Source organism: Equus przewalskii, chromosome 27 (genome assembly GCF_037783145.1).
Source record: "Equus przewalskii isolate Varuska chromosome 27, EquPr2, whole genome shotgun sequence".
NCBI lineage: Eukaryota > Metazoa > Chordata > Mammalia > Perissodactyla > Equidae > Equus > Equus przewalskii.
The window spans coordinates 35,334,235-35,360,718 of record NC_091857.1 but is presented as its reverse complement, the minus strand read 5'-3'; the positions used below and the strand labels follow the sequence as shown (position 1 = coordinate 35,360,718).

Genomic DNA, 26,484 nt, shown 5'->3' with positions numbered 1-26,484 from the left:
AGGCCACCCCTCCCCTCCTGCTTGTCCAAAACCCTTTGCTGTTGCTGCTAGTTATCCGTTCTCTCCCCTGTATAACCACCTGTTCCATCTCAGCTGGCTCTTTCCCTTGGCTTTTAAACATGCTCAAGTCTCCCATCACAAAAGAAAGAGAAAAAAAATCCTCCTTGACCCCCCCCATTCCCCTTCATTTTCCAGTTATTGCCCAATCTCTCATCCCCTTTGACAGGCAAGCTTCTTTAAAGAATCGCCACATCCAATGCATCCGTTCCTTGTGTCTCCTTCCTCAGCCCACTCCAGTCTGCCTTCCACCCTCTTCTCTATACTAAAGTGGAAACCGCTAATCGGACGCTTCCAGGCCTCATCTTGCTCAGTCTCTCAGCAGCGTGTAAACCAGACACTGCTGCTCCCATCTCGCTCTTGAAACGCTGTCTTCCCTTGGCTTCTGCGCCCCCACGGACCCCCAGCCTTCTGCTTTTCCTTGTACCATCGGGCTCGCTCTCCTCCCCTCGGCTCCTTACTGTCGCAGTTCCTCAAAGCTCAGTGTCTGCTTTGGTTGTGTTTTCTCCCTACACCCCGGTATTCTGACATTCGGCACAAATCCATGCCACCATCTCTGTGTTCTTGACTCCCAGCTTGATCTCTCCGGCTTGGCCTCCTTTTCTGAGCTAGACCCACGCGTCCAGCTAGCTGCATGGCATTGCCTCTTCACACCGCTCTGACACCTCCAAGTCAACCCACACGGGACCAGTCTCCCAGCACCCCACACAACTGGGACCTCTGCCACTGGAAACCAGGGTTCCTCCTTGACCTTTCCCCTCACCCCGGCACCCAGGAGATCCCCAGACCCTGATGACGCTGCCTCCTGGGCATCTTTCACATCTCTTCATCGTCACTGGCACCTTAGTTCGAGCTGTCGCCTGCCTTCCTCCAGCCTTCTGCAGTCCACTGTCTGGCTCTTGTCTGCCTGTTCTCTGCCCTGCAGCCAGGGTAACCTCGTCAGACGGCAGAGCTGATTGTGCCCTCCCCACCCCTTCCTCCCTCTTTGGCTGACTGCTAGCTTCCCATTGCTCTTGGATTAATGATCCAGATCGTAAGCATTCCCTCCGTGACCCTGCACCTACTCACCCCCACTGCCTCTAGATTCCCGTCTGGAACCCGTGGCCCTTCTCACTGGACCCAGCCAGACAGGCCTCCTCTGCCCACCCGGCCTTAGCACTGTCTACTCTCCCTGTCCACAGTGCTCTCCCACCCTCCATCCCTCTTTGCCTACTTGGTTCCCACAGACCCTTCATATCTTAACGCAGACGACACTTCTGCAGGAGAACCTAACCGGTCTCTGTCTCGGTCAGGTGTCCTTGTCACATGTCCTCACAGAGTCGTATCCCTTTCCTTTAAAACACCTGGAACAGCCATAATTGTGACTGTTTTATTACCGACATATAATATCCATGAAAACAGAAACATTTCTGTTTGTGTCCATTATGTCCCCCACACCTCACACAGCTCCTGGCCTGTGGTAAGTGCTCAAATATGTGTTGAAAGAATGAAGGACATGAATATTCTAACGTGTAAGATATGTCAAGTGCGTGGTATTTTAGTACAGTTTTATTAAAATAGAATGAAAATTCTAGTAAAAAATAATTAGGTCAACCCCGAAAGTTAAAAAGAAATCTGGCAGTGGCCAGGAGCGGGGCGTAAAACTACCCTTCTGTAAATGTAGCACCAGGACTCCCCACGCGGTACGTTGCATTTGCCACCACTTGGTGGGAGCAGAGAGGCACAGCTTCTCATCCTGAAGGCGCGTCTATGGGATGCTCAACCTGATGGTGAATTGAAGCTTTTTGTGAAAAATAAATATAATATATAAAATTGTTCAATGACCAAAACCTACATAACTTGTCTATAACCATCTAAACTTTGAACATGGGACATTTCCATGTTATCAAATAAAGCTTGAAATTTCTGATATAGATAGGTATATTTAATATATGGATTTTCACTCAGGACTGGTTCTTAGAAGTCATTGAGAACGAGCCGCTAGTTTCGTACGTTAAACAACTAAGACCAGCAGCCAGTTGTGCTAGCAGAGCTGGCACTGTAATCAGATGTCTTGCTACACAAGCCGTTTTTTCTTCTATAGTATATCCCCTCTCTTCTTAATCACTGTTAGTTCTTAATCTTCCCTTATTCAATATTAGTGACCACATTTCTGAAGCAAAAAATTGGGACACAGAATCTTAAAAGTGGATGCAGTGTTTGAAATAGTGTTTTTGAAAGCCCTAAGCGATATGACCATCTTACCTATATAATACTATTTTTATAAGCTAAGGGGGGAGCTTCTCTGTTCATTTAACTTTCTGCTTAACTTTGTGTCAAAGAGTTTGTGTTAAAGGGTTCAGGCCTTTCATTCTATAGAAAAACTCTCTACCTGGGTCCGGCTGATGTTTCTTTCTGACCCAACTCAGGCCGTGCTTCTGACAGGAAGACCAGAGAAATGACTCTGTGCTCTCCTCAGGCACAGGGAGGCACATGAGGTCCACCTGTCCCATCACTAGTGATGAACCTTGAGGACCTGGCCAGGTTTCCCCACAAAGTCACCATCTTTCCCTTTGTATTTGATTAGTGTTATGCCAAATCCTGTCCCTTGTCAAACTTATATCCACTGGCCTTTAGTATCCATTGACGACTCCTGCCTGTTTCAACTACCTCTGTGCACTTGCCAAATACTCATTATCTATTTCCACCCTCCCTTGTACATTTATTAGTTGTCATTCGTCCATAAGGAAGAGCGCTCTCTTCCTTTTGCGTTTATTTATTCATTCATTTAAATCAGTATGGACTCGTGGATTCCTATTTTATTTAATAGGTTGTAATCCTATATCCTCCTTACTTATTTTGGTGCTCAGATTGTCCTAGATTTGACCAGTAAGAACTTCTTCATGCTGGCTTCTGCGTCCTTTTGCACCTACCAGCCTTGTCTGGTACTTTGCCTGCCCCAGGCCTGGAATCATCCATTTCTCCAAGGAATCCTGATTCCTTGTAGTAGAAAAGGTATTTAGTGGAGATGGGGCTCAGTGTGCTTGTCATTACTGGGGTATCATTGCTCCTAGGCCCTCTCAGAGAGCAGGGTTTGGAAAAATACGCACATACATATGCATGTTCACACACACATAGATCTATAACTATTTCTATAGCCTCGTGTATGTGTATATATCTGTTTTTTCACCCAGTATTTCCTGTTTTAATCCAACCCCTCAGGGTTCTTCTAGCCTTCCCCCTTTCTGTGTAAGTAAAAACCCTTCCAGGCAGAAAGAAACTTAGCTCCCATGAGTCTAAATATCTTTGCTTATTTCCTCAATTAACTTATTTGCTCTAATTAATTTCCTGACCTTGCCAGCTACCTGTCACCTCTTGTCACCGCCTTCCCCTCCCCACGCCGGCTCCTCCCCACCCTGCTTTCTCAGGCTCCAGGCATGCCTCCACCGTTGCCTCTGCACAAGGGCCAGCCTTCTGGCTTCTGTTAAACCTCCATCCTGAAAGCTGACGAGCGTCTGCCGTGTTCTCCAGCTAGTTTTTCCAAAGCAAACAATCCCCCCAGCTCCCGCGGCTGGTCATCTTTTCCTAGGTGTAGTCCAGACAAGGTAAGGCAAGATGGTTTCTGGGAGTATCAAGTTACTTCTGCAAAGCGTTTGAACTCCCCGTCTTCGTTGACTTCTTAAAATTTATAATAGTGCGTTTCATTTACATTTTAATAGCCTGCTTTTAGTCTCATTTTGATTCCTGGTGTTTTTCAAAATAATCTGTATTAGTTTCCTATTGCTACTGTAACAAATACTACAAACTCAATGGCTTAAAATAATAGAAATTTATTCTCTTACAGTTCTGGAGACCAGAAGTCTGAAATGAGTCTCATGAGGCCAAAATTTAAGATTCCGCCAAGTCTATCCATCCATTCCCTTGCCTTTTCCAGCTTCTAGAATTGCCTGTATTTGGCCTGTGACCCCTTCCTCCATCTGCAAAGCCAGCAGCAAAGCCTCTGTCTCTGACTCTACTTCCCTTATCGCACTGCCCTCTTCTGGCTCCTCCTGTGTCCCTCTCATAAGGCCCTTGTGCTTACATCAGGCCCACGTGGGTGATACAGGGTAAGTCAGGATAATCTCCCCAGCTCAAGATCCTTCAGTGGATCACTGCAGAGTCCCGTCTGCTGTCTAAAGCAGCAGGTCCTGTCCCCAGGTTCTGCGGGTCAGGATGCAGACATCCTTGGAGCGGGGAGCATTATTCAGCCTACTGCAGGAGCAAATGCAAGGCTTCCATCTTAAAAATGGGAATTTAACTCCTTTCATTATGGCGGGTGCTGAGCAACATGTAGACATTGATTAGAAAATGAACCCGTCTTGGAGATCTTTACATGTCCTCACAAACAGAAAGACACTTCATTCTTTCATTTGTTAAGCAACTGTGCAGTACCAGTATTATTACTAATCATCAACACAATAACAATGTTTCATCCAATTCTTTAATTTTTGCCATTCTGATAGGTGAAACTGGAATCTAATTGTTTTAATATGCATTTCACTAATTAATAGCAAGTTCGAACATCTTTTTATGTATTTCTTGTTTGTCTGTGTTCCTGTAATGTGCTTATTCTGTAACGTGTTCATATCCTTTGCCCATATTTCTAAGGGATTATTATAAAAGTTCTTTGTAAATTAAGGAAATTAGCTCTTTGGCATGTGTGTTGAAAATAGTTTTCCCAGTTTCTGATGGGTCTTTTAACTTGATGATTTTTTTTTGTTACACAAAAGTTTTAAATTTTTGTGCAGTCATTTTTACTAATTGTTTCCTTTGTGATTTCTGAGCTTTATTTCTTGCCATACTCCATGTTTTCTTTTAAGATTTGCTTTTAACATTTACATTTTAAGGATTCTTTTTTTTTTTAGAGAATTTAGGGTTTGTTTTTTTTTTTAAAGATTTTGGGTTTTTTTCCTTTTTCTCCCCAAAGCCCCCCGGTACATAGTTGTATATTCTTTTGTTGTGGGTCTTTCTAGTTGTGGCATGTGGGACGCTGCCTCAGCGTGGTTTGATGAGCAGTGCCATGTCCGCGCCCAAGATTCGAACCAATGAAACACTGGGCTGCCTGCAGCGGAGCACGCGAACTTAACCACTCGGCCACAGGGCCAGCCCCTTAAGGATTCATTTTTGTTTTGATTTCCAGACAGATGTCTAGCCCGTCGTCTTTCCATCACCCATTGACTAGTCCACTTATCTCCACCTTTGTCTTATACTCAATTTCCATATGTATTCATTTCTGTTCCTGAACTTTGTATTTCATTATATTTCTCTGTCCATTCAAGCACTGGTATCAGGCTGTTTTAATAACTATAGCTTTATATCTCAATATCTGATAGAGGTAGTTCCTTCTTATCATTCTTTTTCAAAATCCTTTGTGTTTTCCCATATTTATTTTTCTGTATGAATTTAGTATCATTTTATCAAATTTCCAAAAACATTACTCTTGGTAATTTATTAGGAATACTTTGATCATGTAGATTACATTAGGGAGAATTTACATCTTTATCATATTGGTCCTTTATTATATAAGAACACAATGTGTTTTTCCAGTTACATAAGTTTTCTTTTATTTCATTCAGTAGTTTTAAAGGTTTTTTCATATTATTTGACTAAACCTGCATGAGATGTTTTAGATTTTTTGGCTGATGTAGGTGGGACATTTTCGTCTATTTTCTAAGTCATTTTAATTTGTGTATAGAAAAGATTGATTTTTATATTCATTTAGTAACCTATAGTTTTATTGAATTCTCTTTATTTTATAATGTTTTATAGGGCTTTCTAAGTCTGTAATCATGTCATCTGCATATAATAAATAATTTGCCTTTCCTTTTGCAATAGTTAGACCTCTTCTTTCTTTCTCACGTCTAATGTCATTGGCCAGTACCTCCAGAACAATATTAACAAAAGTGATAGTAGGCATCCTCATCTTAATCCTTACAGCCATGTAAGCTAATGTTTCACTGTTAAGCATGAGGATAGCTTTTATTTTGAGATACGTGTTTATTTATCGTATTTGGAAAGCATTCATTTAGGGCATTTCGAGTCAGGTCAGCAGCAGTGAGAAGTTTGTCAGGAGTAATGGAAATGGAGACAGGCAATAAGGAAGCACAGAGAGTGCCATGCATGTTAGCTTATTAAATCAATGTTTATTGAGCACTCATTACTTCCCAGGAACTCTTCTAGGCACTTGGAATAATACAGAAATAGACAAAACGGTCAAAACTACTGCCGTCATGAAGCATGCGATTTAGTGGGGAAGTCAGGCAACAAGTAAACCAAATAGGTAAAATACGTATTGTGTTAGATAATGGTATGCGCTAAGGGGAAAAATTAGGGGGGAAGGGGAATACAGAGGGTTGAGAATGGACAAGAAAAGAGGGAAAACTTGTTTGTCAAGCCGTTGTTTCCCAGGACTGGTTAAGAATACTGTTACCTACCCACACAATAATTCCGGTTTGGAAACATAGTTGTGACCATCTGAAAACTAAATCGTCCCTATGAATTAATTATAACTTCACTACAGAGTATTTACCTTTAAGAATTCGGATTTTCTGGTGGTAATAATAGCCAAGAACCTAATAATTTGTGAGATGGATTGTTGAGCCAGAAGGACCAATTTCAGTATATAATAGTAAGTCTGTCAATATCAGTGCTTCTGAAGTAAGAAACAGAGGCCAGCCCGGAGGCATAGTGGTTAAGTTTGGCACACTCCACCTTGGGGGCTCCGGTTCGCAGGTTCGGATCCTTGGCACGGACGTACACCACTCGTCAGCCATGCTGTGGTGGTGACCCACGTACAAAACAGAGGAAGACTGGTAACAGATGTTAGCCCAGGGTGAATCTTCCTCAGCAAAAAATTAAAAATAAAATAAGATGCAGTGCCCACCAGCAGTACCAGGAGGGTCTTCCTTTTGTTACTTTTTGTTGTTTACAGGGAAGTAACACATAATTCAGAAACTTTCATTATTCATGGTCAACTTTGCACTGGAAAGAAAGAACAGGCAGGTTCACGTGCTCTTTTGTTCTGCCCTGAAAATTTTGAGAGGCATTGCTCTGTTGTGATTTCTTCAAATCTTATTTCAGCAGGACTGCTTGATAACTACAACCAAGAATTTCCCAGTCAACTGCCAATTGCTGATTCACTTTGATAGAGAAAAAGCCTTAATGTGTGAAGTATACAGCAATCCATATGCAAACGAATATATATTAATTAATACAGGTTCAAAACTTTTAATTCTTTTTTTTTAAAGATTGGCACCTGAGCTGACATCTGTTGCCAACCTTCTTTTTTCTTCTTCTTCTTCTTCTTCTCCCCAAAGCCCCCCAGTACATAGTTGTATATTCTAGTTGTGTGTACCTCTGGCTCTGCTATGTGGGACGCCGCCTCAGCATGGCTTGATGAACAGTGCCATGTCCACACCCAGGATCCAAAGCAGCGAAACCCCAGGCCACTGAAAGAGAGCGTGCGAACTTAACCACTCGGCCGTGGGGCCAGCCCCCTAATTTATTCTTATTATAAATGTTATTTGTGCAATCTTAACATTTTCCTTTTGTAATATCATTCTAGGTTTTTTGAAATATATTCTTTCCGTAAAAAGAGACCAAAACATGTCAAAAAATACTACCCTGGAAACCTCATAAATACTATAGTGTGAAGAACCCTCCACTCAGAACATACTGTTGGTCCTCATACATCTCAGGAACAGGAACATTTGATAAAGAACGGCAGGTATGCGTTACTTCATTTTAAAACGTTTTAGCATACGTTTATTCTTTCTGCCTTGTTGCAAAACCAGAATTGACAACAACTACACAAAAGTGTAGTATTCAGAATGATTCAGATGTACCTCTTGATCTTAAACATTCCTATTTCTACTTCTGTAATTAAACGAACACAATGCAGAAATTTGTTGTTCTGATAGACAGTCATCCCTTTTCACCATGGTACCTTCCAGAAAAACGTATCTTCAGCTGGATCACGTGTTTCCATTAGAACGGTATTTTTAATTGTAAGGTTCTCTTCCTGAGTCATAACAGCAAAGAAACTGCTGTAAACCCTGTAATGATAGAAACAGTGAAATTATGGTTCAAGTGCCCAAAAAAGACACTGTTTTAGTGTAAACACTGATTGTTCAAAATATAAATGCTGCCAAAATCTGAACAATACACTACCATAAATTTGGTATATCAAAAACTAGTGTGCCAACTGTATAGTAAGCATTAATTCCATAATTACTACCTTTGCTTATTTTCAAATCCTTGAAGGTGGAAGTTAGCCTTCTCCTTAACCCCAGTGCCTGGTAGACACTAAATAAATGTTCTTTGGCTGAACATTATAATTAGTTAATTATTCAATTAGTTAAGAAGAACATTAGGCTGTTCGCCTAAGACCTAGATTTCCCAATAATGCGCCACATAATAAGAAATCCATAAACGTGGAGCCTGCGTGCATTTTTTTTATTGGTAACAAGGTGTAGCCTATTTATATTAATACAAAAACACTCTAAAACAATTAATCACTCAGAAGCGTAAACAGAGTCCTGATACCACTCATCACTCAATCTTAACGGATCAGTGAGGAAACTGGTATTTAACAGGCTGAGTAGTCCAGGCAGCTGCTTGAGAGACGCGTCCAGGGTGCATCTCATTGCTGACTGGTAACAGCCAGAAATCAGACTTAGTTTTTGCTGATGATGTCTCTCAGACTCAGTTTCATGAAAAGGAATGGAATTCTCACAGGTGAACCCAAACAGACCCACATTCAGGTCTTATAGTTAGAAATTTTAGAACAGGTCTGGGGTCCTGGGAATTCCAGAATTCTAAGAATGTTCTGTCTAGCATTCCAGAATTCTAAGAATGTTGTGTCTCTTGGGTGAGTGTGATTTATCTTACGCTCAAGTAATTCTTTTGGAAACTGAACCACCTTGAGAAGATACATCTGAGTGTGTTATCTATGCCTGTGTGACAAATCACCCCAGCATTTAATGGCTTAGTGGTTGGCTGCCACTCCAAAAAAACTACTTTGATAAGATCATGATTTGATTAAAATTAATGGATTAGAGATAGAGAAAATATGACATTTTGTAGATTTTTTTCAAGATGAAGTAAATAAACATTTGAGAAAGCATCTATTAACCCAAATTAAGTTGTTTCTCATAAAATCTTGTTCTTCCATTTTTCTGCAAGATCACGGTTGGTTTTGTAACCTCCTGTGGTAGATTCACATGGAAGTTTTCTGTTCTGTATGTCTCTCTCCAGTTTTCACACGAACACTTACTGGCTGGAAAAACTACAGCAACAAACATTTATTATGCTGTGGTCAGGAATCTGGGCACGGCGGGGGCCTTTGGCTAGGGCTGTCTCTCAAGGCTGCAATCAGCATGTCAGTTGGGGCTGCTCTTATCTCCAGACTCATCTGGGGGAAGGTCCAAGCTTCCAAGCGCACTCGGTGGGGTGTGGCAGGATTCGGTTCCTCACGGGCTGTTCCGCTGAGGGCCTCAGTTCCTCACTGGCTGTTGGCTTGAGGCCTCAGTGTCTTGCCATGTGTGCTTCTCCATGGGTCACCTTACAACATGGCAGTTGGGTTCCATCAGTGTGAGCAAGTGATTAAGATGGAAGTCAGAGTCTTTCCGTTACCTCATCTTACAACCATCATCTGAGTCACACGCTAGGGGAGAGGATTACACAGGGCATGGATACCAGGAAGTGGGGATTGTTGGGAGCCAGCTTAGAAGCTGCCTGCCACACAGGGTGTGATTCCAGAGAGCCTGGGAAGGGTGTATGATAACTCCCCTTACCACTTGGGGCACTGGGGCCTAGGGAAGGAAAGGTGACCGTCTGTGGAGGAACCACCTGGTTGTCTCCCCAGCTGAATGGGTGTCTGCAGTTACACGATCCTTACCCTCTGGTAGACAACAGACAACAGTGCGGTCCTGCTTCTGCCTCTTGATAACCAGCAGAGGGGCCTCTGGTCTTCCAGAGAGCGCTGAATGCCCCTTCCTAAAACCAAATGCAATACAGACTGAGTCTAAGGGAACTCGAGGGGGTTCTTATGGAAGCGCTCAGGAATAGAGCCAGTTTGGGAAATGAAAGCATTGGTTCCTTGTCCTAGACGGTAGTTCCTGACTGTACTTGTAGAAGGGGGAGGTACTGCCTCAGCCTGGATGGACAAAGGGTTTTCCAGGTGGATATTCCCTCGGCCTTCAGCAGGAGCCCCAAATGGACTTCCCTCGTTTCCTAACTCTCTCTCTCCTCCCTTTTGTCTGTTCCCTCTCTTGATATCTTCTCTCTTCCCACTTCTTCAAGATTTGCATTACTTCCCCAGACAAATGATGAATAGAAGGGAACTTCCTCAGCCTGATAAAGAGCATCTGTGGAAAACCTACAGCCAACATCATAATGGTGAAAGGTGCATGCTTCCCTCCTAAGATCCAAAACAAGACACTGACGTCCACTCTTACCACCACTTCTGTTCAACATGGTACTGGAGATTCTCGCCAATGCAGTCAGGCAAGAAAAAGAAATTAAAGGGTCCATCTTAGAAAAGGAGAATTAAACTCTTTGTTTACAGATGACGTGATCATCTGTGTAGACAGTCTGATGGAATCTACAAAAAAGCTATTAGAACCACTAAGTGGGTTAAGCAAGCTTACAGGAGGGCAGGATCAATATGCAAATATCAATAGTATTTCTATATACTATAAGCAAACAATTAGAAATTGAAATTAAAAGATAACACCACTTACAATAGCAATACAACACCAGTTCCCATCAAAAAATATGAACTACTTAGAGATAAACCTGTAAGAGACTTGTGTACTGAAAATATGAAACAATGCTGAGAAATCAAAGAAGACCTAATAAATGGGAGGTGTATCTTATCCATGGATGGGAAGATTCAATTTTTTCATGGTCTCGATTCTCCATAAATTTATCTCTAGACTCAATGGAATCCCAATCCCAATCCCATTAAGCTTTTTTAAAGGAATTGACAAGCTGATGCTAAAATTCCCGTGGAGGGGCCGGCCTGGTGGTGTAGTGGTTAAGTTTGCATGCTCTGCTTCGGCGGCCCAGGGTTCTCGGGATCGGATCCCAGGTGCAGACCTAGCACCGCTCGTCAAGCCACATTGTGGAGGCATCCCATATAAAATAGAGCAAGATTGGCAGAGATGTTAGCCCAGGGCCAGTCTTCCTCACAAAAAAAGAAAATTCCCATAGGAAATCAAAGGACGTGAAATGGCCAAAACACCTTTGAAAAGGAAGAGCAGCACTGAAGGACTCCTTCATTTCAAGATTGATTGTAAAGCTGCCGTAACCAGGACAGTGTGGATTGGTGTGAAGTTGGAGACATTGATCAGTGGAGCAGGAGAGAGAGCACAGAAACAGATCCACATATGGACATCTCAATTTTTATCAAGATGCAGAGGCAATTCAGTGGAAAGGGATAGTCTTTTCAAGAAATGGTGCTGCAACACTTGGATGTCCGTATACAAAAAAGTGAATTTTGGTCCATTGATCCATAATAACTCAAAATGGATCAAAGTACAACTTAAACTATAAAACTTCTAAAAGAAAGCAAGGAGAAAATCTTTGTAGCCTCAGGTTATGCAAAAATTTCTTAGATGCAACACCAAAAGGATCATTCTTAAAAGAACGTATTGATAATTATGCTTCATCAAAATTCAAAATACTGCAGACACTTTTAAGAGAATAAAAACACAAGCCACAGACTGGGAGAAAATATTTGCAACGTATCTGATAAAGGACTTATGTCCAGAATATAAAAGAACTCTGAAAACTCAACAATAAGAAAACAAACAACCCATTTTGAAAATTAAAAAAAGATTTGAACAGACACTTCACCAAAAAAAAAAAGAAGAAGATATAAGGATGGCAAATAAGCATGTGAAAAAATGTTTAATATAATTAGTCATTTGGGAAATGCAAATTAAAGCCATAATGGGGGGCCAGCCCTGTGGCGGAGTGGTTAAGTTTGAGCGCTCCACTGCAGCGGCCAGGGTTTCGCTGGTTTGGATCCTGGGTGCAGACATGGCACTGCTCATCAAGCCACGCTGAGGCAGCGTCCCACATGCCACAACCAGAAGGACCCACAACTAAAAATACACAACTATGTACCAGGAGCTTTGGGAGAAAAAGGAAAAATAAAATCTTTAAAAAAAAAACCCACAATGGGACATCACTACATAGACCTATTACAAAGCCTAAAAAGACTGACCATATCACATGTTAGCAGGGATGTGGAACAACTGGAACTCTTAGACCCTGCTGGTGGGAATGTAAAATGGAACAGCCACTTTGGAAAACAATTTGATGGTTTCTTAAAAAGTTAAACACGTATCTACCGTGTGATCCAGCCATTCCACTCTAGGTATTTGCCCTAGAGAAAAGAAATCGTATGTCCATACACAAGACTTGTGTGTGAATGTTCCTAGCAATTTCATTTGTAACAGCCAAAAACTAAAGATAGCTGAATGTCCATCAACAGGTGAATGGATAAACAAATTATCATTTATTCATACAATTGGGTGCCACTCAGCAGTTAAAAAGAAGAATGAACTATTGATACATGGTAACGTGGATGAATCCCTAACTATGCTGAGTTGAAGAAGCCAAACCAAATAAAAGTACATACTGTATGATTCCATTTATATGAAACTCTAGAAAATGCAAACTATAGTGACAAAATACTGCCAGTGGTTGTCTGGAGTGGGGGTGGGGTGCAGGGAGGGACGGGAGAGAGGAGTCACCCAGGGGTCCAGGGAAACTTCGAGGTGATGGATGTGTTCACTCTCTTTTTTTATGAGGAAGACCGGCCCTGAGCTAACATCTGTGCCCAACTTCCTCTACTTTATATGTGGGACGCCTGCCACAGCACGGCGTGCCAAGCGGTGCCATGTTCGCACCTGGGATCCGAACCGGCGAAATCCTGGGCCGCCCAAGCAGAACGTGTGAACTTAACTGCTGCGCCCCCGGGCCAGCCCCTGTTCACTCTCTTGATTGTGGTGATAGTTCCAGGAGTATATACAGATGTCTACAAGTACCAAATTGTATACCTCAAATATGTGCAGTTTATTACCTCAATAGAGACGTTTAAAAAAAAAAAAAAAAAAAGACTTGCATCCCAACAGCTAAGGAACTGGTTTTCTTATAAAATATATACTCTCAGTCAGCCAAAAAAATTGACCTATTGGATGCATTAAAAATGACCATTTAGGGGTCAGCCCATGGCCAAGTGGTTAAGTTCGCTCGCTCCACTTCGGCAGCCCAAGGTTTCGCGGGTTTGGATCCGGGGCGCGGACATGGCACTGCCTTGTCAGCCCACGCTGAGGCGGCGTCCCACATCCCACAACTAGAAGGACCCACAACTAAAATATACTACTATGTACTAGGGGGATTTGGGGAGAAAAGAAAACGGGAAAAAAAAGAAGATTGGCAACAGTTGTTAGCTCAGGTGCCAACCTTTAAAAAAAGACAAAATGACCCTCTAAATGTTGGTGAACCACCCACTAAATTCATTTGAGTGTTGATTCCGTTGTTGCTGAACTACTTAATGTGGAACCATCTGGTTCCAGTTCTTCTCAGGACCTCCTCCTGTCGAAGACTATGCTGTTATACTGGGAACAACTGTCTTCCTATTTGTTATAGCAGAGAGGAGCACAGCAAATTTACCCAAAAGCTGATTCTCGAGACACTGACATCAGTGAGTTCCGACAAATCACTGGGCCAGCCAGGGCACATACTGGCCTTACCAAGTTGTAAATCGATTGTTTCAAAACAATATAGCACTATCGTTTATGACAAATTTTAAGTTTAGTAAATTCAAAAAAAAAAATCAGTGTCTTAGATTGAAATTGTAGTTCCTAATTCTTGGATATTTGGGCCTGTTTAATTATAAGATGATGATAGAGCAGTGAACCCAGTAATTAACCTGAAGTTGCTGATACTTTTTATGTGTGTGAAATAATGATCAATAGTAGAATGTGCCTCGTGTGTTTTAGAAATTTAGTGAAAGCAAGCTGACAGCACATCCACTAGATAATTGGTGGCAATAAAGAATTTTCTACCCACCCATCCCACCAAAAAAAATAAAATTTTCTTTATAATAAGACTACTTTTTGGTCCATCCTAAGGGAATTCTATCTTTTGTATTAGGTAAGGTAAATTATTAGGCAGGAAAGATTATGGACAATTTTGCTAATAAGGTATCTTCTCACTGCGGCATTTTTAATTGTACGTGATTTTTGAAGCATTTTAAAGGAGCTACAGGTACTGCCTCCTAGCGATAGAGACCTTGCAAAATAGAGACCCACAGGAGACAGTACACACGGGGGCTGTCCAGCCGTCAACAGAGGCTGGCTTTTGCAGATCCACATGAGGAGGGCAATAATGACTTCAAATCCTTCTTCCTTACAGCTAATCTGCAAAGCCTTCCATTGGGGCACATTTTAATCTGCTAGAATTGTTGTAGGAGTGAGGTGGTTTATAGTTAGCGTCTTATGTGGCTCCAATAGATTTCCATTAGAATTTTTTTCCTTATTTTTCCGTGTTATATCAATGTATATTAAACAAAAAGACCAGAATGACTAGTTCTCTACTATATCAAACATGGGACAGTTAGAGCTTGTGTTAGCCCTCTGTGAGCATGTGATTCAGAGGGAATCTTTTAAAAAAACTTGTAAATGGGGGCTGGCCCCGTGGCCGAGCGGTTAAGTTCGCGCGCTCCACTGCAGGCGGCCCAGTGTTTCGTTGGTTCGAATCCTGGGTGTGGACATGGCACTGCTCATCAAACCACGCTGAGGCAGCGTCCCACGTGCCACAACTAGAAGGACCCACAACGAAGAATATACAACTATGTAGGGGGCTTTGGGGAGAAAAAGGAAAAAATAAAATCTTTAAAAAAAAAAACTTGTAGATGGGGTACAACCACGTCCTCAAACCTCAATACTCTAATTTAGGAACGGAAGAGAACGCCGCTCCCCTAACCTCCTCATCTTCATCATTTCACTGCTCCTATCATGTCAAATTCAGAGTGAGTCATGTGGATTAATCTGAAAGATTAAGGGATTATTTTCAACATAATCTAGGATTTTGAACTCTAGAGCAGAGGCAAAACAATGAAAAGCCAAATAGGAAGTCACTCCTGTCAGCTTATCCCAGGTTTGGACAAAACATTTTAAGTTTGCAGTGATAAATAAGTTGGGTCAAATTCTGTCCATTTGGGGTCAACCAGTATGGTGTAGTGAAAAAAACTTTAAAGGCAGACAGAGTCGGATTCAAAACTCAGTTCTCCCACTCATTAGCTTTGTGACCTTGGACAAGTTACTTAACCTTTCTGAGCCTTAGTTTGCTCATCTGTAAAATAGGGTTATAATACCTATTTCTCAGGACTGTCGTCATGAGTAAGTAAACTAATGTATGTAAGCTCCTGCCTCTGTGCTTGGCGTACATAGGCCATGGTGGTCATGGTGGTGGTAGTGATTCTTCAAGCCTTTAAGAACAGCGGTTGTGTGGTAGCACTCTGCTAGGCCTGAAGTTGCGACAGGAACAAGACACACTCTCCATCTTCAGGGAGTTTTCGGGCTGATGGGATTAGTCCAGCACTTGTTCCCACTAAAACAGTTGATGGGTAAACCAATGTTACCTCAATAAAAAAAGAAACTTTCACTACAAAAAAATAAGAATAAGTAAATAAGTAAGACAGTTGATGGGGAAATAGACTGACTCTTGGTTGCATCTCTCACGTGAAGACACCAGCAGAGCCCTTGACAGTTCTGGGGTTTGTCCCAGCATGACTTCCAAGAGGGGAAACCAGTGTGTGTTGACTGCTTGCTGTGTGACAGGTGCCATGACAGGTATTTTACGAACACGGTCTCATTTCCCCTGGGATAACCCTAGGAAATCCAGGCCGTTATTCACATTTCACAGATGGCCAAGATCTCCTCACTCAGTCAGTGACAGACCCAGGCTCAAACCCAGGTCAGTCGCCTTCAGATTGTCTGTCACCGTCTACCTTGTCACACTCCCACTATTGTAGCTGTTGGGCAATTTGTGACCGTAACCTGAAAAACACTGTCAAATTAAGCCTTCATCCTACAATGCCGGCATGAGATTTCTCCAAGAAGTATTCAAGGTGGGGAAGGAGGAGGAATTTTTATAGGGCTTTCTCAGGAGTGGTCAGCCCAAATTTAGCTTGTGTCAGGAACGACGGTCTGAAACAAATTCTTATGCATTAGCAACCGTTGTTTGGGCAATCTGGACTTATCAGGATGGGTGGGGAGGGAATTGAGGGCAAAGGTCATGAGCAAGAAGGTGTGAGGAGGAACAGCTCCCAGGGACAAGGACAGGCGAGGCTTTGAGGGCGACAGCTGAGCATTTTTGGTCCTTCAGGGTCTCTTCCGGGTTGCCAACATCTGGATCTCTTCTTAATACAGGTGCAAAAGTTCAAAAATAAGGATGTTTGCCTGTGCTCTGCCCACTGTTACATGGCAGAAGGTGCCTGGAAAGATCGGTTCTTTGCTTTAGGCTCGTGTGATGGTCCCAGCGGTCTGTCGTTTGCAGTCGTGATGCTTCATGGCCTTGAAGCCGGAAACCATGGACAATCACTTAACCTGGCTGCACCCGTTCCCTCCGTGCGGCCAGGATCACATGATGTGAGCACAGTTTGCAGAAAGTCAAAGCACTGGTTGAATACTGAGGATAATGCTAATGTTACTGATCAGTTTATTCGGGCTAAGATTCCTGGAGGAGGAAGATTATGAACTGGCTAACGTATTTCATGAGGAGAGGAGAAAGCTGGAGAGTCGAGCAGAAGCAGAAAGAGGCAGGAACTGAGCACAAACCCCCTCTCATTCGAGAGTCCTGCCAGACTCCTGTTGGGAAGCATCTGATGCCGACTAACTTCCCTTTGCTTTCTTGATAAAACAGGAGAATTGAGAGCACTCAACGAAAAAATAACCCTTTTAAAGGCCCCCGGGAGATGAAGTCCTCTGCTTCAAACTGCTGTTGAGGCAGGCTGACCTGAAGGAGACACTAGTGGCGTTACTGTGCCTCAGTGCAGTAGCGTTACAGAGAAATGCGGAACCGTCTGGTTTGTAACGAGAGTCGGTTCCATCGAGGGTGTGTACTGGGGGTCCTTCTTGTGTTTGATTTCTTATTCTCTCCATTTTAAATTCTCGCTTCGGAGAACTAAGAGGCTTATCAACTATCAAAAGTTTGTGTACGTTGGAACCCACCGTTTCTAAATCATCAAGGATGAGGGCTGTGTGAAAAGCGACTGAAGTAGCTTCGTGTAGTAGCCTTCGTGAGCTCTCTTGGAGCGGGACTCGTTGTTCTTCATGGAAACTTCTGGATCGTTAGGGAGTGTGCCTTTAACCGTGGGCTGTCATCTCTCCCAGAGTCCTCGGATGGAGACAAGAAGCGGGTTTAGGATTGCAGACCTCATGGGGCATATGTGGGAGCGTCTGTGTGAAACAAATAGGAGCGACGTTGTCACCTAGCCTTGTCTGTCACACAGATTACTCAGTTCAGTCAAGTTGAATACTAGTGCCTACGCCCTATACCAAGAGTTTTAAAATAAAGTGGAAGTAAAATACAATGATTTTTTTTCACTGAATGTTAAGCAAGGTGCTAGGAGCAAAAAGCTGAGGAGTCATTTTAGCTGCAGGGAGCTCTGGAGCAGCTGGGGAAGTTGCTTTGGGGAGTAATCCACTAAACGCGAACATTCCTGATCTACAAATGAAGGAGTACTATGGTTGAATTACTCTAAATTGTTCTTAATTATAATCAGATCCACTCTAAATAAAAGAAGTATGGCTCTGTGTAGGTCTTCATTCAGTAAGTTTTTCAGACATGGCCTTTAGCTACAAGGACTTTCAACTGTGTGGTATCATATGCCCTTGATTAGAAATCAGGATCACACCATCAAATTTCATTTTCATTTTTAGTTTTAAACACATTTCTTTGAAGTCTAGCCTACTCTCTTGTTTAGTTCTCAAATAAGATTTTAACTATTCACATTGTATAAACTGAAAATAATTAGGCAAACTTAGTGTTGATTTTTCCAAATCCATTATTTATAAAAGTTTTTTGTGTAGATGAAGATATGATGAGTTCTTTATTAAACAAATGTAAATTTTCCATTTGGTGATTTTCTTCAAAAAGGTTCCAATCCATGGATGATTTTTCTATGTAAATCATGTTTTTCTGAATTGTCTCTTCTGTCATCATGTAGTATATAATCAAGGAAATTATGCTCATGTTATAATAGTCTAAATAAAGCATAAAAAGGAATGCAAATTTCCTGAATTAAAATATAAAGAACCTTATAATCATGGATCAAGTTTACATCACTGTAACCCACTATTTCTCTTAAATTTAGAACAAATATTAGCTCTAGAAACCTAGATTAATTAATTATTTTCTACTCTATATGTTTAATCTGAAAAGTATGTGATTTCATCATTAGTAAATAAAAGTGTGTGCATCTCCACAAACATGTCTGAATTTCATTTCATAAATGATGCATTTCATACCAGCCATCCAAACTTGCCGCATACTGTCATTTTCTTCAGTTCTGATCAAGGCAAAAAATCCCAACAGCCAGCCAGCCTTAAAGAATGAGACTGTAGCCCACTAATTCATAAATTATTGTCAATATTATTATCTGATAGGCACTTGATCTTGTATTACCTGTAAGTATAATGTCACCAAAGTTTGGTCTCAGGGGTTTTATAATTTATGTAGAGAAAGTGTAAAAACCAAACAAATTTTTTCAGAAAACACTTCAAACTAATGTGTGGTTTCATGTTCCTAATTATCCCTGTGGAGTTCAACATCATAAAGCATAGGTTTATTTTAATGTTGATAGCTATAAAGCTAAAAACTCTTTTCTTCTGTCAGGCTGTTGACCATGTCTTTGGCCGATGCAGCGGAGACCCACGTGGATGAGCGTTTCCCCGGGGTGGCATTAGAAAATCCCAGGAGGTCTGCGGAGCTCGGGAGCCACCCCGGCACAGGCACAGGCGACCATCCAGGGACCAGCAACGCCTCCGACAAGAGCATGGATTACAGCCGCTCGCAGTGTTCCTGCCGAAGTTCTTCTCACTATGATTATTCGGAAGACTTTCTCTCCGAAGGTTCAGAAACACCTGTTAATAGAAATTATCTAGAGAAGCCTGTGGTAAAAGGGAAGAAGGAGGAGAAGAAAAAGTGTAATGTTTCTAAAATCTCCCAACCTAAAGGTAAGAAGCAGAATTTCCCACCTGAGACCAAATTTCTGGTTATAATGACATTACCCTTTAATGCACTAGTTTTTGAAGAGCTCCATGTGCTGTTTTATTGTTTTCTCATATTGTAAATGTGTATTGTGAGTGAACGTTTATAGAAGGAAATAGAGAAATTAAGAATAATTACAAAATAACAGAAAGTTGGGCTTAAAATGTAAAACCTAGCCCTCTTGCATGGCTTCCCCTGCTGGAGCCCACTAGTGAGGTTAGTTCCATTTTTAGTTAACAGGTGGCCTTGTTACAGAGTACCAGAGTACCTGGATTTCACTGGCATCTTGCCTTTCATCCTAGCTGAAGAATCAAGGTTTGAGTCGCCAATGAAATGTAAAGACCTGTCTCAGCTCCCCAAGAAGACGGTCCCCAAGTCCGGTGAGGCACGTCGGCAAAGACAATCTTTTGAAACAGAGGTGGTTCAAAAAGCCATTAATAATGTCATTTCCTTGTAGATTTTAAAAGTACGAATTCCAAAAACAAAAAAGTACCAACACCAGCAACTCCTAAGGATCCAGATTGGAATTAGCCTTGTGGTATTCTTGATCTTCTTCCTCCCTGCCTCCCTGCCCGGACCGTGACTCCTTCCCATTTTAGGAAATCCGGGGCTTACAAATACCCCTTATGTAGAAATAGCTGGGACTCTTTTCCACTGTGACTATCGGAACTGCTGTCAGTCAACAGCTGGAAAATAATTAAGAGCCGCCTATGTGTGGGGCACATCCACTGTCGCATTTACCCAGTCTCTCTCACCCCCAGCCTGCTGTGACTAGCTGCGCCTCGCACCCGTGCGCTCCTTCTGGATCACCTAGAATCTTCAGTTCCCCTTCTTCCTAGCTGTAGAGGAGGATTCTTAATCTGAGACCCATGTCCATGAACCCCATGGAGTTCTAAGCATTTCTGTGTCTATTTGTATTTGTGAACTTTTCCAGAGAGAAGGACCTATAGCTTTCACCAGACTCTCAGAAGGTGAAAAGCCCCTTTTCTAGAGATGTGGGAGTCCTACACCCACCGGCAAGGCCCAGGGCAGTAGATGAAAAGTCCTTCCCTCGCAGTGGGACTCTGTCCAGAGAAGTCTGTTGGTGGCATTTAGACGAGAGTTTCACCACAGAACACACACCGTGGTTGGGTTTTACAGTTACACAATCCCTTATCAGCATTTGAAATTTACAAAACTCTGAAAACCAAACATTCTTCATATCCTTTGCACCGAAACTGACTTGACAGCAAGATCTTGATTTGAACTGACATGAGACTGATCTTTATTTATTTCACTTACTGCAAAGTCATATATTTCACTACAAAAATATTCTTTGATTAAAGTGTGCTGTCCCCAACCCTACTGGGAATACTAGGGAAAATACCATATATGCACCATAAATAATGAAGCTATAAAGGTCCAGAGACAGTCTGGCCCCAGGGGTTTATGACAAGGGACCACTGCTCCGTACACTACACTGTATATTGAGTCTAGGCTTTTGTGGGACTGTGCGAGAAGGCACTTGGCATTCATAGAACTATTTCTGCAAGAAATGGACTGCGTTTTGAGTTCTAAGCGCCTTGTAATTTAACTTTTTAAAACTGTTTCCTCATTTATATATTCCACAAATATTTATTGTGTCCTTTATGCAAGATACCTGGTCATAAATTAGGAGCAACCTCAATTAATTCAGCCACTTCGCACTGGGCTAGAATCCTAAATTCCGTTATCTGAAAGAGTGAAAGTTTCCTGCCACTTGGGTACTCTTTTGTGTATGAATACCCTAAAATTATTTTAAATAAATATGGGATGCATCTTTAACTTAAATGTTATATGTCCCTGAGGATCCTTCCACCAGTGTATGATGAACTTCAAACACTCATTGTAGCATCAAGGTTTGTCACAGAATGATAAAGTATTCCCTGGGTTTATTCTTTTGTTCCCTTACAGCTCGTGTTTTGCAAGCATTTGCCAAAGAAATTTAAGCAGCAAGTAACTAATTAATGCTGGGGTAATATAATTCTAACCCAAAACAAAGAGGCTTAATGTTTTAGCCAGTGCCTCCCTTCTCCAGAGAAATGCTCAATGTCTGTTCAGCTTCCTGATATATTAAAAGTAGACCTCGGACCTCAGGGCCTGGTAACACCAGGTTACAAACCACCAATACAGACCCAGAATTCACTAGCGAACAGTAACATCGATTATTTTCAACTCCCCTCTTAGAAAAGCAAATTTTATGCAGAAAAATATTTCAGAGAGAGATTATAAGAATAAAATGAGGGCTTCAATTTGATAGGATTTTTGCTTTGGTCAGATATTGGAGATTTACCTAAATCAGTGTAAAGAGCAAGCAGTATATTTCTACAATTTGATTTTCAAAAATTGGTTATTCCTTCTTTTGTAGAAAATGTAGTTTCAGAACTCTATTAATTATATATCCTTCCTTGACTTGTTTTGTCAATATAATGGCAAAACCTGTGATGGTCATTCAAAAAATTGGTATACCAAAAAAGGAGTGATTCTGCTGCGTTCAGACAAGATGGGGCACGTTCAGGGTGGTATGGCCGTAGACTCTGCTGCATTCCGTCGCTTGGGTCACCTCTTGCCCCGTTGTCTTTAGTCAGGAGTGAGTGGAAGACCCAAGGGAGCGCTGAAGGGCTCCCTCTCCAGCAGGCGAACCCCGGGAACCAAGGAGAACAGAAGGGGAAAGGCCTTCCTCTGAACCTCTTCTCACCTGGTCCTTGGAGGAAGTGGGCCATCTCTTTTTAGGTGAATACAGCGTAGACTGGGAAGAGAGAGAGAGAGAACCTGGCAGAAGAGGGGAGAGCCAGCACAGCTCAGGATAAGGAGCAGAACCAGACCGAGGGCGGGGAGACGGCGGGACTGGAATGGACAGTGAAAGCAAAATGGAAAATGACCAGGAGAGGGGACTGCGATGAGGCCAGGGAGGACTGGGGAGGAAGGAGCACGGGCAGAGAAGTGTGACAGGAGGACAGCAGTGCTTTAAAAAGGAGGCATTGTGGTCCAGAGGGTGAACCCAGGGAAATGGGCCTGGGAAGGAGGACGGCAGGAGACGACAGAGCGGAGAGTGCGGGGGCGTTCTTAGGTCTGTTCAAAGAGCACGTCTCACTGCAAGTAATGAGAAGGGTGTCTTTGTGGCTAACTGTGGGCTGAAATGTATACGTTTCTGGTGAATTAACTTGTTTGAATAAGTGTTTTAGCTCAGTGGTTTAAAAATCAGGTATCCTAAGAGTAGTTTAATCATCCAGCTAAATCTGGCTTATTGTGTAAATGGGACAGAAATTGTAAATTTTACCAAACTCATTATGTGTAGGTTAGGATAATGAGATATAAAATGTTAAGGATTAAACACTATTTCAATTTTCCATCACCTTTATAGTTATACAAGAAAGCATGGTGCGTACGGTATGAGTTTGTTCTCTCCCCCTCCCCTGCAGTGGTGTATTTACCTTTCTGAAGCAAACTGGCTCATCCTCTCCTACACACCCACTAGGTAAACAAGAAATTCGATCTCAGCTGTGTCTGGGGAATGGAGGGAGTGTGGGGGGCCTTACACAGACAAGAACATTGGGGAAAGGCTTCTGGTCCTTCATTTTCATCACTGTGTGCTCCTGGTCCAAGCCCATGTGGTCTTTAAAAGGCTGGCACTCCTCTTTTCAAAGCATCCGTGCCCTCTGTGCACCCTGGCCAGTGCTCCCTTGGCCGTGGGGTTTAGTCCCCAGGCACCCGCTCATGGTGACCCTGCCCTCGCATCATTTGAGCACAGCATGAGGTGGGGACATAAGCCTCCACTGCCAGTGTAACCCACCACCCTCATCCTTCTAGTCCCAGGGAACTCCCTCTCTCCTGCAGGATCACACCACCCAAGAGCTGGAAAACATTACAAGTTGGAGGTCAAGTTCAGGCATGCTGGGCATGGCGTAGAACATGACAGCCCCCACCCACCCCTGTTTTAATCTGGCTTGATCCACATTTTCTGCATCTAGGGCTCCCCTAGCCAGTGCCCAAAGTATTAAGGTGTCTGGCCTTGACACGACCACAGACACCTCTTCACTGGCCTTCTCAAAGTCTGACCTGCTCTGCTTTCCAATTTTCAGTGTGCTCAAAAGCCAATTCCAAAATACTAAAACATTCAACCATAGCCCCTACTAAATTGCTCCCAGTGGGAAAATAAATACCATTGGAGACATAGTTGTAAAGAGCCCATCAGTGACTCATGTGATACAAATGCTGTGATCGTTGTCAAATCTATGTGGCCTGTCATAGTTAAGATTCAGATGCCTTATCCTCTGTTTCTTTTGGCTCAGTGTTTCCATCACAGGCAGAATTGCCTTTCCCTCCACCTATACCAAACCCATTAAGCCATGTCTCAGATGACGTATCCACACTTGGCCAATAGCTTAAAGTTAGGACTCCGGTGACATTGACCACTACTTTCCCTTCTCTCTCCAAGATGAGGGCCAGATTTTTTTAGATTCAAGAATCCAGATTCAATCTCTCTTTCTCAGAATATAGACATACTAATCTGTACACATGCACATACATATATTTACACACATGTGCACAGATACATACATATATATCATACAAATGCACGTGCATATGGGGCAGAGCATAGGCACACAGCAGAGCTGGGTTCTGTCTCACCACTTATGAGCTCTGTGCCCATTGACAATGACATCGCCAAGCATCAGTTTGTTCATCTTTAATGTGGGATAATAGGACAGCGATGTTCACACACATTTGACATGCTCAAATCCAGTTATATGAGCGTGGTGTAATATTGTTTAGATACTTTTTGTTTAAAATAGACCGCTGATCACAAGCCACCTCACTACTTCATTCAGTGTGCAGCCAAAGTAACAAAGGACAGATTGGCTGTGTTGAATTTATTGAGAGACGGAATATCTGTATTTACAGTCTAAGCAGTTTAATGGCTTTTTACGAGTCCTCTTGAATACACGAGATCTTCCTATATAACGGCGGGCTTTCACTTTACACTCTAATTACCTCATAACATTCTTAGAAGGATTCCATTAGATCGTCTGTATAAAGCGTTTAGCTCAGTGTCTGACGTATGGTAAGCACCTAGTAAATGTTATCTATTATCGTGATTTTTAGTTTAGCTTTTCTGTAAGAAATAAGTCCAGTTTTAGAGTCAAAGAAGACCTGGTTTTCAATCTATTCTGTGTCACTTTGTGGTTATGTAACCTTGGACAAATGATTTAAAATCTCCAGGTACAAAATAGACTATTATTGACCTTCAAGAACGGTATTAAATGAGATAGCTCTATATAAAGTGCCAAGCCTAAAGCACGATATTCCTTAAATGTTAGCTCCTTCCCTTTCTAGTGTTGGTGTGTCTGTACATGTATGCGGGGAGGGGATGTTATACATACATGCATACTTACATGTCTGCATATCTGTCTATATATGTGCCTAGTAACAAAGTGAATTATCTGCTTACACAGGCCAGAAGGAAATCCCAGTTGAAAAAAAGCGCAGCTGGAATGCACCATTTTTAAATTCTCAAATCAATATGACCACCCAAAGAAGAGGCGTTATGGCTCATCGCATACTCTCGGCAAGGCTTCACAAGATTAAAGAACTGAAGAATGAAGTAGCGGACATACATCGGAAACTGGAAGCCACAGTAATAGAAAACCAATTTTTGAAACAACTTCAGCTTAGGCACTTGAAAGCTATAGGAAAATATGAGAATTCACAAAATAATCTACCTCAAATTATGGTTAAACACCAGAATGAAGTAAAAAGCTTAAGGCAGCTACTTAGGAAATCCCAAGAAAAGGAAAGAAGCATATCTAGGAAACTCAGAAACACCGACGGCGAGCTCCTGAGGACTAAAGATGCTTTGCAGGCGCTGCAGAAACTTTCTGAGGACAAAAATCTTGAAGAGAGGGAAGAACTTACTCAAAGATTGTCTATTCTTAAGACAAAAATGGAGGCAAATGACAAACAAATACAGGTCTGTATTTCAGAGGCCTAGAAATTTTCAGGTTCCAAAATTAAGACAGAGACGGTGGCCGTTTGCCATATTTGCCCCCGTGTAAGGAAGCCTTACCAGCCGCTTTGCTCGGCAGGCCTGCGAGCGATGTCGTCCGGCGGGCGCTGTGCGCAAGGGCGCGTCCTGTGGCGAGGCTCATTTATCTGGAAATGACCATCCAGTGTTAGGGGACTTCTTTCATGGGCTGGAAAGGTTGTGTTGAGTTGTGTTGTGTTGTGTGAAAGCTCTCTTAGGAACTAACCCTCTCCTTCAAACTCGTTATGAAAAGGCTGCTCCCCGACACCCTCAACAGTCCGTGTCCTCCGTCCCTTTCCTTGTGTTGTCCCTCATCACGGTGTCCAATTGTCACCCCTTAGACATTTTTGGCATTTTAGAAATAGAAATTTTTCCCAGATAATACTCCTGGGGACAGAGAGGGAAAAGGAATGCAAATGCTTGAGGAAATGAATGGCTTGCTGTTCCTCACCGAGAGCTCATTGGCAGGGCTGACTGGGGAGAACAGCTTGACTGTATTGAGGACTCTGCCTGTCTTGCATGAGTTAGTCTTTGGTCTCTATGAACAGAAACAGAAACGGAATTAATTTATCGTTTAATTCCTTAATACATGACGGTGAGAGAGAAGTATTTTCTATGATCTTGAAATAAAAAGGAAATTCCAAGTTCATTTCATTGACTTTTTTATCTCAGTTATTTCTTCCTTGGTGAAATCCTCTCTTTTCAGAGAGAATTTTCTCCATAAAATGTATGTGAGCTACAGAAAATATGAGCACCCTCGTCTCCCCTCGTGGGAAGTGCGCCGCAGTTCTCTGGTTTGGCCTCTTAGGTCCTCTTGGATCCACCTGAGGACATGTCTGTCGTGTAGCAGTGTGTTTTTATTTCAGCTACATATTTTTACATATATATGTTGAAGTAGTTCTTGTCTTTGTTTTAGAAACAACACCAAAAAGAATTCAAGAACTAATTAACTATTTCCTTAACAAAAGCACTTGGTTGTATGGGAAATTTCTTTTGGTTGTAGGGCATTTGGTGGGGAAAAACATTTGTGGGCCGGAACAAGTAGGCATTTTTTTAATGTTAATATTTTAGGGGGT

General features: G+C 42.2%; 1 protein-coding gene and 1 long non-coding RNA gene across 41 annotated transcripts in view; one reads left to right on the top strand and one right to left on the bottom strand.

Annotated features, from left to right (window-relative positions):
- Nucleotides 1-26,484, top strand: part of LCA5L (lebercilin LCA5 like) — a 48,492-nt gene that overhangs the window by 5,242 nt on the left and 16,766 nt on the right. For 6 of the 40 annotated variants that reach the window (XM_070597495.1, XM_070597494.1, XM_070597496.1 and 3 more), the window contains 4 exons: nt 7,640-7,801; nt 18,991-19,331; nt 19,599-19,745; nt 24,840-25,354. In XM_070597495.1, coding sequence (XP_070453596.1) covers nt 19,001-19,331; nt 19,599-19,745; nt 24,840-25,354 — 993 coding nt within the window. In that variant the 5' untranslated portion in view covers nt 7,640-7,801; nt 18,991-19,000. Of the gene's footprint in view, nt 1-3,397; nt 3,642-3,880; nt 4,143-7,639; nt 7,802-18,990; nt 19,332-19,598; nt 19,746-24,839; nt 25,355-26,484 lie in introns of those variants that run through there. The other 34 variants (XM_070597506.1, XM_070597507.1, XM_070597510.1 and 31 more) reach the window with 13 other exon arrangements.
- Nucleotides 7,994-25,576, bottom strand: LOC139079886 (uncharacterized). Its single transcript, XR_011533877.1, has 3 exons — nt 25,451-25,576; nt 9,974-10,071; nt 7,994-8,129 (listed from the first exon to the last, which is right to left on the bottom strand). It is a non-coding gene; the product is annotated as an uncharacterized lncRNA (long non-coding RNA).